We start from the raw sequence: 14,290 nt of genomic DNA, 5'->3' as shown, positions 1-14,290 counted from the left end.
ATGACATCCTTCCAATAGAATAAATGTTTCTTTTCTGACTCCGCCTTTGTCACTGGTTCACAACCACTTACCCCCAGGTAACGGCCTGCCTCTGTCTATGTTGTTGTTTTCATAGTGGAACTCATAACCAAAATGCTTCACTCTTCGGTGCTTCAAAGATTTTTGAACTATATGAAGAGAAGAAAGTGAACTATTTGAGGGAAAAAGAACTACATTTCTTTGAATATTCAAAGTCAAAACTGTGAGTCAGGATTCCCTAGTAATGGTAGTTTTCGTTAACTGCTAAATTACTGTCATTAATAAATTTAACCCCTCTACCTCACCTCTGCTATTAGACTTTTCAGTCTAAGATTGTGACAAACCCTTTTCCGAGTTTCACCCCAGTCAACCTGAAAGAGTTAAACACAGACACTGCCAATCAAAAGACTGTTAAGGATCTGGAAGGAGTCAGGGTGACTAATTCTCAAGAATCTGCAGGCAGCTCTCACTGCATTTCTCACCCGAAATGTCTCTCCCGAGGGAGAGGGTCAGATAAGATAATATCTGTGAAAGGGCTTGTCCACCGTTAGCTCTACAAATGTTGGCTAATAAATATTAATTAGTTTGCAGCCTAAAATTGATAGCTTAATAAATGTCACTTACGATTAATGCTCCTAAGAATTATCAGTATGACTTGCCTCATATTAGGTCTAGGCTACTTTCAGTAATTTTGAGGAAATATTAGAAGTTTTAATAAAGCAAAGGAGGAGGAGGAGGAAAGAAGGAGAAGTAACATGGCATTTTGCAGAGACATTTAAGTAACACATTTTAGAAGTTTTGCTTACCATTTTGATTATCTGTATCTTCTGTCCAGTTAATACTTTCCAAAAGCATTTTCTCATCCTCAGAAGAAATAATTTCTTCTACTACCATGAGGCCTGGAGGTAGGGCCTGAAGCCCCACCTCCTTCCACTGTGCTGTGGAAACCCAAATTAATACAGTCATACACAAAACTTAAAGTTTCCAAATACAAATAATGCTGTCCATAGCCATTTATCAGATCCTAAAATTCCCAATCCTCATATTCATAAACAAGAATGCTAGAGGCACACAACATAGGAAAATATAAAAATAAAGACCAAGATAAAAATTATGGTACATTTTGTCCACTACAGTTACCAACGGCAAATAAAACAATATTTACTTCAAGATTATTTGAACACGGTTGAGCTTTTTAAATCTCACTAAGAAAAAAGGTTTCTCATAATCTCTATAATATGCTCCTCTATTTAAAAGCTAGAGTGTCTCTAAATATTGAAAACAAATTTAAATGCTCATTTTGGCCCTTAAGTTCTTCTTGATACTAACTATGGTCAAGTAAGAGAATAAGGTAAAACAACAAAAAACTTATTCTAAAGAAATAAAAATATTGTATGAAGAATTATTTGGTATATATTACAATAGTTTAAGTCCTTGTAATCTTTAAGATAGATGCAACTGGGAAAGGAACAAAGAGAATTTATGGTTAAAGGGGACAGTGCAGGTCACATTTACTGTTAGGGATCACATTGTTCGTGTTAGACGTGATTTCTAGAGCTTTTGCGCTGAAGAGTTTTCATCTTTGAATCATGTAATATAAAAATTCACAACAATAATAATATAAATGTCTACTAGATTTTATTACTATTTCAGAAATACAAATAGCAAATCACCTGATAAATATTTACCAAGTGTTTACTATATGTCAGGCATTATATCATTTCTTTAAATTATGTAAGAAACACTTTGGGGAAAATTCTTTAAAGACCAGCAATTTATAAGAAATTCATACTTCGTTTTCTAAAAATAGATTTTAAAAAGGATTAAAAATACCCCTTGTATTTGTTCCTCAGTGGCTCTCTGGTAACAGTTAGTAGAACATCTGTGACACAGCTCTATTCTCTATTTATTTCTACCAAGAATTATCTCCAAGGTGGGGGCGCCTGGGGGGCTCAGTGGGTTAAGTGCCCAACTCTTGATTCGGGCTCAGGCCATGATCTCACAGTTTGTGAGTCCAAGCCTCGCATCGGGGTTTGCACTGACAGCGTGGAATCTGCTTGGGATTCTCTCTCTTCTCTCTCTCTGACCCTCCCCTGCTCGTACTCTCTCTCTCAAAATAAATAAACTTAAAAAAAATTTTTTTTAAAGAATTATTTCCAAGGTTATAAACATGACAGCAACAGTCCTGGAAGTAGAGCTGGATCTAACACAGGATTTCAAATAAAGAACACTCCAGAACTCACTTTGTGCAATGTCTTACAGGGTGTTCAACATACTGACTAGGGAAAAACCCAAGGAAAGTATTTTCTGATTAAAATGTACAAACCATTCAGTTTTCAAAAGCCGATCATAAATGCATACTATAGATAATATGTTTTTTTTTAATCTGTAGAGCTTAAGTCAGATTTTAAATTAAACACATATAGATATTGAGAATTATAATTCCTAAAATATATCTTTAAAAAGTCTTTAAAAGTTTCCTTTGAGTCTTACTTTACAAACATATAAATTTGGTCAGATTATGCTCAGCTACCAGTCCCCAGGATATCTGAAGAAAACAGGACATTGCCTAAAGAGGTGGCAAGTTAGGAGCGCCTGGGTGGCTCAGTCACAAAAGTGTCCAACTCTTGGTTTCAGTTCAGGTCATGAGATCATGCCCCGCACTGGGCTCTGTGCTGTCAGTGGGAAGCCTACTTAGGATTCTCTCTCTCTGGCCCTCCCCTACTTGTACTCTACCTCTCTCTCTCTCTCAAAATAAGTAAATAAAGTTTAAAAGAAAAAAAAAAAGAGGTGGCAAGTAAATTTACCAGTAGACTAGATATCTAAATCAAAATTCAGGGGCACCTGGGGGACTCAGTCAGTTAAGCATCCAACTTTGGCTCAGCTCATGATATCACAGTTTGTGGGTTGGAGTCCTGTGTTGGGCTCTGTGCTGACATCACAGAGCCTGGAGCCTGGTTTGGATTCTGTGTCTCACTCTCTGTTCCTCCCCTGTTCGTGCTGTCTCTCTCTCTCTCTCAAAAATAAACAATGAAAACAAAACAAAAACTTCATCTCAGTACATTTTATTTCCATGAGGCAATGGAGAAGAGATATAATAATCTCCCTAGAAGCTCTGTAAATCAAACTTTAAAGCTTTATTTAAATTAGTTACCTTCAATAAGATTAAATTAAGAAATCAGTTCCTCAATCCCATAATCATGTTAGAGCGCGCCACTATGAACATATGAACATTTCTATCATCACAGAGAGTTCTGCTGGACGCTGCCCCGATAAAGCTTTAGGGTCTGGTGGCTAAAGGGTAACCTCCATAAACAGCACATCTGGCACACAGTCATCTGGATCACAATTCTAAAGGGATAAACTGAAAGCTTCTGGACAGTCTGCAAGACTGGTCCTGTGAATCCTCAACATCAAATTTTGAAAACCACAGGCAGCAGCATTCCAAAGTAAGGAGCACACATAAGCAGCGTCGTGTTGCGCTGGTGGGCCCAGCCCCTTACAGGGCGGCTGAGTGTCATCACAGGCCTTCGGCTACTCAGCCCACACCTGGACAAACTAGGTGCGTAAAGAGGGTTTGAAAACAAAGGGGGGGGGGGTCACTTAACTGATGTCCTATCTGTTTGCACAAAAACCACTCTTCCTCACTTAGGTATGAAAAGAAAACTCACCCAAAAGCAACAACTATGTTTTAAAAGATGCCCGTACGCTAATACCTTTTTCCACAAAATTCAAGTACAGAACGATCTTTTGTCCTAAATCATCCACTATTTCTTTTCCGTTGAGGGTGACATAGGCTTTCTTGGCTTCTTCTGCAGTTGTGTACCTCACAAACGAGTAGGGCTTGTTAGGAGGCATTAAGAGAGCGTCTACGGGTCCGCACTTCTCTAACACCGGGAGCAGCTGGCGCCTACTCACACCATTACCCAATCCGCCATTGGCGACAACCAGGCTCTTTGAAACACACACACATACACACACACAAAACAGAAACAAAAACAAAAACAAGAAAACAGGAGCAATTAGTATGAACCCACTTATTTTCATATAAGATTTTTAAATAAGACTATTTTTAAATAAGATTTCCACAGAAGTGTAATTAAGATGGGAAAAAAGGTTTCCTTATGGTGGTTATCTGGTTTTCTAATTCATACACAGTATGTAAATCAATTTATTAAATACAGAGGATTAAGAAGTACATCTGTTGTAAATAATATATGATTTTTAAATAGACCTTTCAGCAAAATATTCCTTTCTTAATGGCCACACATACAAATTAAAATAACATTTACTACTGTTAGTAACTATAACACAATGAAAGAGAAACAGGATGTAGAGAAGGAATAAAGAGTTACATAATACTTATTTTGCCAGACCCTATTCTATATGCTTTCACCTACTTAATCCTCATTAATATAAGCTTTCCAACAGGCCTACAAGGTGGTTAATGTGAACCCCACTTCACAGAGGAACCTGAAAAATTAGGTTAAGGTAGTGATTAGGGGGAGTTGTCTGTCAAATCTACTTCTGTCATTTTCCAGAATCCATACTTTTGATATAACCATGCTACAGTGTTTCCTAAAAACTGAAAGTAAAGGTACTGGCTCAAAGAAAAATCAACCACAGCTTCTACTGAACGTTAAGACAGGAAAATTTTCCTGTGTCTGAGTAATTTAGTCACTTTGCAATGAAAACTTTTTCCTTAGTTAAGTTTCTACTTCCTATTATTTGCAGTCCTGCGTTAAACTTCATTCCAGGAACGTGTTGGGGGCGGGGGAAGAAGCTTCCTGTTTTTATCCTGATGCTTATGACCCAGCACCTCTTATAATCACAGCACCCCTTAAAAAAGATTCTTCTAAGGACGCCTGGGGGGGCTCCGTAGGTTAAGCGTCTGATTCTTGGTTTCAGCTCAGTCATGATCTCACAGTTGGTGAGTTCAAGCTCTGCACGAGACTGTGACGACCGTGCAGCGCCTGCTTGAGATTCTCCCTCCCTCTCTTCCTCTCTATCCCTCCCACACACACTCTCTCTCAAAATAAATAAATATTTTTTTAAAAAAACAGTTTTAAACATTTTTAATTTATGATCTTTGACTACGAAAAACTTGGTAGCATAAGACAGGGAAACCACTGACGGCTTACTCTTCTCAGTTTTATCATTTATACCAGATATTAACAAACTTTTTCTGAAAAGGGCCAGACAGTAAATATTTGAGGCTTCGTGGGTCATATAAGTCTGTCACATACTCTTGTCTTTAGTTTTCAACAATCCTTTAAAAACATAAAATTCATTCTTAGCTTACAAACCAAATTTGACCAAGGGACAATACTGTGCTGAACCTGATTTATACGAAGCTAGAGATCAGAATATCTTAGTTTCATAGACACAAAATGAGAGTATCTCGAACCTTGTTTTAAAAGAATGCAATAGGGGCGCCTGGGTGGCTCAGTCAGTTAAGTGTCCCACTTCGGCTCAGGTCATGATCTCATGGTTCATGGGTTCAAGCCCCGCGTCGGGCTCTGTGCTGACATCTCAGAGCCTGGAGCCTGTTTCAGATTCTGTTTCTCCCTCTCTCTCTCTGCCCCTCCCCTGCTCACGCTGTCTTTCTCAGAAATAAATAAAAAACATTAAAAAAATTTTTTAAAGAATGCAGTAGCATCATACAGCTGCTTAACGAGAAAAGTAAAGCTCTCTGCTGTCATGGAAGAGTCCATACCTTACACATATGCACATACAATATACATATACATGTAGTAAACGAATACACTTATACAATGATATAAAATACGGTATAAAATTTAGTCTGAGATGGCTTGCCTTGGACCTCATTCAATAGGGTTTATAAAAGAAAGTACCAAAATAATTTGGTTATATGCAGCCAAAGTTACAAAACCATTTCTATTTCCCAAATTCACAAGTCTAAAGAATTGAAAAGGGTTTATAAATGACAGGTGTCCCCTGTCCTGCCTGGAAATTGAGTGGCATGGTGAGGCATGACTTGAGGAATCCCAGTAGTCCTCAAAGATGCTAAGTGACTTGTGGGTGATTCTACAGGCAAACCCCACAAAAACACGTGCTGTGGGGGAAGAAAGGGAGGAACTTATGTCCTAACACATGTGAGTCACACATCATAATTAAAAGCAATAATCATATTATTTATAATTGGTCAGAGAAGCAATTTTCCCCATAATATGAAGTAGAGAATTCAAAATGTTTTCATTTTTATAAATGTTTTTTTATTTATTTCTGAGACAGAGAGAAAGAGACAGCATGAGCAGGGGAGGGTCAGAGAGAGAGAGAGAGACAGAATTTGAAGCAGGCTCCAGGCTCTGAACTAGCTGTCAGCACAGAGCCCGACACGGGGCTCGAACCCACGAACCGTGAGATCATGACCTGAGCTGAAGTCGGACGCTTAACCGACTGAGCCACCCAGGCGCCCCTCAAAATGTTTTTAAAAGTTATCTTCAGTCCTGACAATCTGAGGGTCACTGCTCTAGAAAAATCTCACAATGGGTATAAATTTGCACAAAGTCACGTTTACTTGTAACACATCGTGGAAACGTTTGTTCTCCCTTGGATAGACAGTATACAATTAAAGGTCCTTCTACAATTTTATTCTTTTCTTTTAAAAATACTGTGGAGAAAAAATAAGCCTAAATAAGAACACATTTGGAAGCCATAAATGTGGGATTAAAGCTTCTAGAAATCCTAAGGAAACAGATCCTCTAGAAACAAGTTCCGAGGCAGGAAAGCAACTTGACCCATTTCTTCCCTTACCACTTCTCTTCATGACCCTGGATGGAAAAGAAAGCAAGTTACACTTGGGAGGAGACGAGAGGAGGGCGTGTCAACTTCATCTTCTGAGCGTCTCACAGCCTCGCTGGCACGTGCCAGAAACAGTAAAGTGTGTGCAGGCAAATCACTTCTAATGCATTATGTATTCTACCCTCTTTACAGGAATTTGGTTTAATTCTCTGAAGTCATTAATATGGCGTTTAATGAAATCTAAGTATGGGCCTTTTACTCACTAATTTAAATCTCCCTCATTAAAGTACTCGTTTGTCAACCTTAACTTGTCACAGAAGACAGCGTAATCCTGATATAAAGGAGGAGAATTGGTCCGAGGGTCAAGAAACCCAAGTTTAAATTCCAGCTTCACCTTCTCAAAGGCCTGTCTCCTGCCCTCGGCTACATGATGTCCTAGCTTCCTTCCTGCTGCTTACAACCAGAAAACATACTTGATATTCACGTGGATTTTAATGACTAGTAAGTACCGTCACATACATGTTCCCTTTAGCATCTAACAATCCAGTGGAATAAAAAAGATGCAGGAATAGGTCTTTACACATGAAGAGAGCTGAGATCAAAGGCACTGCCCATGTCCAAGTAAGAGGAGAAGCTAAGAGTTAAAGTAAGTTCTTCTTAACCCATGGTCCAAGACGTCTCACGGTCCCTGATACATATATGGATAGGATTGAATTATGGTCATCAGAAAAAGAAAAGGCTTTGTAAATAAGGTCTAATAAGTTAAAAATGTTTTATAGTGTATGATCAAAATAGTTTATCTGTAAAATGAAGTTAGGAATAGAGGGGAGAAGACTGCATGAGGTTACAGAAGACCCAGCTCTAGTTTCCTACTCAGCCGCCCTACATCAGAGGATGCATCCCAACTTCTCAGAACCTTAGTTTTCTCCCCTGTCGTGTGAGGATTCTTAAGGAATTAAATAATGAATGTAACGACACTCCGTACACCATAAACAGTTATACAGTGTTTCTGTCATTACTATGTACCCATAACTTCCTCTAGTTCAGCCACCACAATCAATGGAAACTCAAAACAGATCCCCAAATGGAGAGTTACCAGGTCCTACCATATGCATATTTAATAGACACATAACACATGACTGAACAATCACAGCCTTCTTCCCTGAGCAATTATTACTAATAATAATATTACTGTCACACATTATTAACTAATATTACTGTCACACATTAACATGGTAATGCGTTTACATTCAAATAATAATTGTTTTAGGTCACCTGGGTGGCATAGGATACGGTCTCAATGCCTTCATGTCTCAGCAAAGTATGCCTGGCTTTAATCTGTTTCCTTAAGAACTTCTTCTCAGTTTTATTCAGTTTGTAATTACTTTGACAGTTGCTGTCCATGGCAACACTGGAAAAAAAAAAAAAAAAGTCATCCTTAGGAATCCCAAAGGGAATTCTAATGTTATTCATATATTCCATAGTTTATAAATATTTCTACATGACAGTTTTTAAAACCGCTGACTTTACTTTTCACCAACCAAGAGAAGTGAAAACAAACAGATGCCTGGACAACAAAGGAATATTTAAGAAGGCGACAAAGAAGGAAGGACATGTGGCAGCGTCTCTGGGTGTTCGGTCCCAGTGCTTCAGCTCTAGTGAGTCACCGTGTCACCCACAGGTAGAGACCCCCTTACTTATGAAGGCCTAGATAAAATGTGCCACAGACAAATTTCACAAACATGTTAGGAAAGAAAAAAAAGGAAGAAATGAAACAAAAAAATTCACAGAATACATAGTATGATTCTATTTACATAACTTCAGAACCCAAAAGTAAGCCATATATTGTTTAGAAATATATATACATAGCAAAATGCAAGGAAAAGCAAAGAAATAATAAATAGAAAATGCAGGAGAGAAGTTATTTCTGGGGGGAGAAGAGAAACGGGACATACAAAAGCATCTTACTCTACATGGAGGTTTAGATGTATTTTATTTTTTAAGCAGTACACGTTATATATTTTTATCTCTATAATTTTTTTAATTTTTTTAAATGTTTTATTTATTTCTAGGAGAGAGAGAGACAGCGCGAGCAGGGGAGGGTCAGAGAGAGAGGGAGGCATGGAATCTGAAGCAGGCTCCAGGCTCTGAGCTGGCAGGCAGCACAGAGCCCGACGCGGGGCTCGAACCCACGAACCGCGAGATCATGGCCTAAGCGAAAGTCGGACGCTTAACTGACTAAGCCACCCAGGCGCCCCTCTATAATTTTTAAATACAGACATAAGAACCCCACAGAGCTGCATTTGGCTTCTACTAAAATATGCCAGTCAGGAAGTAGTTACAGAGCACTTTCCCAAAAAGGCCTTCCCTCGATCCAAATCAGCACCCTACATCATGCTTCATTACAGTCGCCTACTTATTTTGTTAACAGAGTTTAACTTAAGTTGTGATGATTCCTTCGTTGGCTTAATTCTCCCATCAGGAGGTAAACCCCAAGACAGCAGGGACGCTAGACATAGTAGGTGCTCAATGAAAATGTGCTGAAGGGATAAACAGATGATGATGGGCAAGTAAGTACACACATGCCTGTTGACGGTCTCAGCACCTGCGGCCCACAACTACAACACACAGCTTACACTTAGCTGGGGAAAACACACACTAAGCAATCAAAGAACGACACATCTTTTTAGAATTGTTAACCATACAGTCTTGAGATGTGCTGTGAATTAGGAAAAACAAATAAGATCAACGTTAATTGGGAAAATCTGGGAGAACTTGAAAACACAAGCTGACGTGAGCTGAGCACTGAAGGGCAGGAGGAGCACACAGCCATTTGGAAGGAGGGTACCCAGCGAGGCAACAGAAGCTCAATACAGAAATGGATGTGTCAGGGGCGCCTGGGGGGCTCAGTCGGTTAAGCGTCTGACTTCGGGTTAGGTCGCGATCTCACGGTGTGGGTTCGAGCCCCACGTCGGGCTCTGTGCTGACAGCTCAGAGCCTGGAGCCTGTTTCGGATTCTGTGTCTCCCTCTCTCTGCCCCTCCCCCACTCGTGCTGTTTCTGTCTCAGTAATAATAAACATTTAAAAATAAATAAATGAATAAAAAAGAAACGGATGTGTCTGGCAAAGGCAGTGAGAGGTAGGCAAAAGGCGAGCGGCGAATGCGGCTGGTCCACCGATCCCACTCGGCACCCACTTGAAAGTCTTCAGAGCTCGCAAGGAACATAAATGCGGGAAGTTAAATAAAATCGAATCCCAAACAGCTCATAAACAGCCCGGAGTCTAANGGTGCGCGTGAGGGAGGGAGGCGCGGGCCTGCAGTCCGGGTGGGGCTGTGGGAAGACAGGAGACAGGGAGACAGGGGAGGACGCGAGGAAAGTTCTGGCGCGAGGAGGGCGTGGGGACTGCCCAGACTGCGGGAAAGAGGAAACACAGGTCCCTTACTGCCCCGGCAGAGCCCGAGGCAGAGCCCGAGGCTAGAGACGGCGCTCCAAAACCCTCCAAAACCCTCCAAAACCCGAGTGACTCCAAAGGTCAGAAGAAGGTCAGGCCGAGACTTCAATGAGCAGGACTTAGGGCACCCCGGTGGGTGGGGGGCCCTGGGGGGACACACAGCTGCAGTGTGTGGCTGGCAGGTGACAGGATGAAGCGGCTGGAAGAAGAAAGCAGGGGAGAGAGAAAGCTTTTGGTGTCCTCAACAGACAGGCAAAGGGCAGCTGAACGGATACCGTAAAAACTGCACTCATTGCAACGATCTGTTCCAGTGTCTGGCCCCTTCCGCTGGCCCGTGCGCTCTCTCAGGACAAGGGTTACACGGTCTCCCCAGAGCCCGGTCGGTGCTAAGAGACAGTGTGACACAGTGTTCAGGGCCCAGGGCGTCCATTCAAATCTCCGCTCTACCACTCATCAGCCGTGTGATCCTGGGGGAGTTGCTTATTTCTGAGCCCAGGTTCCCCACCTGTAAAATGGGGTAACAGTGCGTGGTCCTGGCACATAACTCTACCTAGAGCCTGCACCAAAAACCCAACCAAAGTCTACCATGGCTTCCCGCATGATAAAACCAGGATGTCCCCAATACCCCATTATATTAAAATGTCTGCCTGAGAAAAGTAAAAATGCTGCCAGGAAATTTTGCTATTAGTTGTAGCAACACCTGTCAACAGGCCTCTGACGTCCCTTCTTAAAGTATTTACCAAAAGGAGGTTACAGTTGTGTACCTCTTACAGCTCAGAAGTGTCCCTAAGAGCCATTCCCTTGGAACGTAGTCATCGGGCAGGACGGGGACTCTGTCCCAGTCTCCGCGGTAGGACAGAAGCCTAAGTTTGGTAACTGCTCGCCAGCAAACACGGCGGGCCCAGCTGCGTTCGCACTGACCAATCCTTTGTAACTCTTCACTTCTCGCGCGCTCCGGAGCCCCTGCTCGGCTCTCCCTTCCTATTCTCCCTATAAAACCTCCAAATCATTCCTCACAAATCGGAACAGAGCTCAGAGCTTTCCCCCGCTGCCAGCAGGTACTAAATGAACTCTGTTTTCACCACTCTAACGCGTGTCTGGCTGTGTTAATCTCTGACACTATCTCGCAAATTTCTTAAAAGGATTAAACACGTCTAATAAATTTTTGATAACTTCCAGAAGAGCCAGATCAGAACAGTTTAAGAAGACAAGAGAGGGGCGCCTGGGTGGCTTAGTTGGTTAAGGCGTCCGACTTTCGCTTAGGTCATGATCTCGCGGTTCGTGGGTTCAAGCCCCGCGTCGGGCTCTGTGCTGACTGCCAGCTCAGAGCCTGGAGCCTGTTTCAGTCTGTGACTCCCTCTCTCTCTGACCCTCCCCTGCTCACGCTGTCTCTCTCTCTCCTAGAAATAAATAAAACATTAAAAAAAAAATTTAAAAAAAAAGACGACAAGAGAAAGCTGACGGCCCTCGAAGATCTATTCATTGCCATTCTTTCCCAAGGTCATCATCTTTGGAAGGGCATTTTTGCAGTGTGGAATGGAAAACAAGGGCTGAGCGCATTGGGATTTTTTTTCTTAGTAAGTCACATGAGCAAAGACTGCAAAGTGGAAGAATGAGAAGAAGAGATGCTGAATATGTTTGTACAAGTATGACACTAAGAGCCCAGTACCAGCAGATGGAGCCTCATGATCACATTCTGTCCTCGTTCCCTTCGTCCCTCACGAGAAGACAAATGCAGAAAGCCAGGGAGGCTCATTTGTTCCCACTCCAGTGACTTGGCAATGCGCTGACCCGGCAGGTCTGAGTCACCTCAACAAGAAGCGGGGTGACAGCAGCAGCTGAGGTCTGGAGGTGCCCCCTTTCCAACAAACCCACTTCCCTGGCCAAGAAATGTCTACTATTGCACAAAGGTCTGGATGCTCCTTGCCATGTTGTGGGCGTGCGAGGGGAATGAGGTCGCTACTTACTAGGTAGACTCTTAGCCATACTGAGTCCAGTGCAATCAAAGACGATCCAGTCTAAGCACACACTCTGTGGGATAACACGAGTTTAGAGATCCCACAGACTCTGCTAGCAAGCTGAACCCCAGCATCTCCTACTGGATATCCTAAGTGCGAACAGTACGACGTGTGATCCTGCCCTCCTTGAACAACATGCTGCCTATAATGAACCAAAGCAGTATAGAAAAATGTTCCTGGTGGCGTCTGGGTGGCTCAGTCAGTTAAGCATCTGACTGTGGCTCAGGTCATGATCTTGTGGTTCATGAGTTTGAGGCCTGCATCAGGCTCTGTGCTGACAGCTCAGAGCCTGGAGCAGCTTCAGATTGTGTCTTCCCTTCCCTCTGTCCCTCCCCACCCATGCTGTCTCTCTCTCTCTCTCTCTCAAAAATCAACATTTAAAAAAATACTTTTTAATTAAAAAAAAAGAAAATTAGAAACAATCCTTTTTTTTTTTTTTTCCCCAGAGAGTGAGCAGGGATGAGGGGGGAGAGGATGAGTAGAGGGAGAGAAGAGAATCTTAACTAGGTTCCACACCCAGCACAGAGCCCGACTCGGGGCTCAATCTCACCACTGACAGATGGTGACCTAAGCCGAACTCAAGAGTGGGAGGCTTCACTGACTGAGCCATCCAGGTGCGCCGAAAATTAAATTTTATAATGTTGATTTTTGAGAGACAAAGTGTGAGTAGGGGAGGGGCAGAGAGAGAGGGACAGCGATCTGAAGCAGGCATTTTGCTGACAGCAGACAGCCTGATGCAGGGCTCCCCCTCACAAGCCGTGAGATCATGACCTGAGCTGAAACCAAGAGTTGGACTGTTAACCGACTGAGCCAGCGGAGCACCCCTTAAACTGTAAATGGTTAAAAAAAAACTGACCCCATCACTTGGCATGTTACTCTGTTCTAATTCTTTGAAGAACACCTCCTCTATATTTTATGTCCTCATTATTGTCTCTTTTCCTCCTCTAACTTACCAAAAATAAAATAAGAAAAGTGGAGATTTTGTCTGTATTATTAGAACAGGATCTAGGGGCCCTTGGGTGGCTCAGTCAGTTCAGCACCCCACTCCTCATTTCAGCTCAGGTCATGACCTCACTGTTCACGAGACCCCGCCCCACGTGGGGCTTCGCGGACACCTCTCTCCCTCTATGTCTGTCCCTCCTCCACTCATTCTGTCTCAAAATAAACTTAAAAAAAAAATCAGGATCTAGCAACAAGTATCTACCCAATAAACGTTTCCTGAGCAAGCCGTAGTCACTAAATTTACCTAACCTCGCCTTCCCACCTCCCCAAACCCTAGACAGCTCGGAGTCGGGCGGCCCTCTTCGCTGTCTCACCAACACTGGCTGTATCCCTATCTGTGTGGTCTTCACGCTGTATGACAACTACCCGTCTGTGTGCTGGGCTCGCCCAGAAAACTGCCATCTCCTTGAGGCCACAGACTGCGGTGTCCGGCACACAGCAGGAACCGGGAAACAAATGCCGGTTAAAAACTAAACGCACAGGGGCGCCTGGGTGGCTTAGTCGGTTAAGCGTCCGACTTTCGCTTAGGTCATGATCTCGCGGTTCGTGGGTTCGAGCCCCGCGTCGGGCTCTGTGCTGACTGCCAGCTCAGAGCCTGGAGCCTGTTTCCGAGGCTGTGTCTCCCTCTCTCTCTGACCCTCCCCTGCTCACGCTGTCTCTCTCTCTCCTAGAAATAAATAAAAAATATTAAAAAAAAAACAAAAAAAACACCTAAACCCAGAGCCTGACACCACCACCGGCCAAAGGGCCTCCGGGATTACTCCACCAGGAGCTCGGGAAGACTGAGCTGTGAGAGCCGCAGACCCCTCGGCACGGCCTTTCCTTCGTTGCACAGGTCGGACAAGCCCTAACCGCACCAGACGAACCGCCCCCAGGCCGCGGCCGCCAGTCCCCAACCCCCACCGGACCGAAGAGGGACGGCGCGGTCACGTGAGCACCGGCACCGCGCTCACACACACGTGCGCCTCACACAGCCGCACAGCGCACGCCGCGCAGACGCCGCGCTGGCCACGGACCGCCGCAGGGCCCGCGCC

At 43.2% G+C, this 14,290-nt stretch overlaps 1 protein-coding gene across 8 annotated transcripts in view; it reads right to left on the bottom strand.

Annotated features, from left to right (window-relative positions):
- Positions 1-14,290, bottom strand: part of ALKBH8 (alkB homolog 8, tRNA methyltransferase) — a 96,683-nt gene that overhangs the window by 42,744 nt on the left and 39,649 nt on the right. For 5 of the 8 annotated variants that reach the window (XM_077777431.1, XM_077777428.1, XM_077777429.1 and 2 more), the window contains 4 exons: positions 8,059-8,194; positions 3,735-3,972; positions 825-956; positions 72-167 (listed from right to left, as the gene is read on the bottom strand). In XM_077777431.1, the coding sequence (XP_077633557.1) occupies positions 72-167; positions 825-956; positions 3,735-3,972; positions 8,059-8,194 (602 nt within the window). Of the gene's footprint in view, positions 1-71; positions 168-824; positions 957-3,734; positions 3,973-8,058; positions 8,195-12,203; positions 12,248-14,164; positions 14,244-14,290 lie in introns of those variants that run through there. The other 3 variants (XM_077777433.1, XM_077777434.1, XM_077777436.1) reach the window with 3 other exon arrangements.

Source organism: Crocuta crocuta, unplaced genomic scaffold (assembly GCF_008692635.1).
Source record: "Crocuta crocuta isolate KB4526 unplaced genomic scaffold, BGI_CrCroc_1.0 scaffold278, whole genome shotgun sequence".
NCBI lineage: Eukaryota > Metazoa > Chordata > Mammalia > Carnivora > Hyaenidae > Crocuta > Crocuta crocuta.
This window is presented reverse-complemented; position numbering and strand designations above follow the sequence as displayed.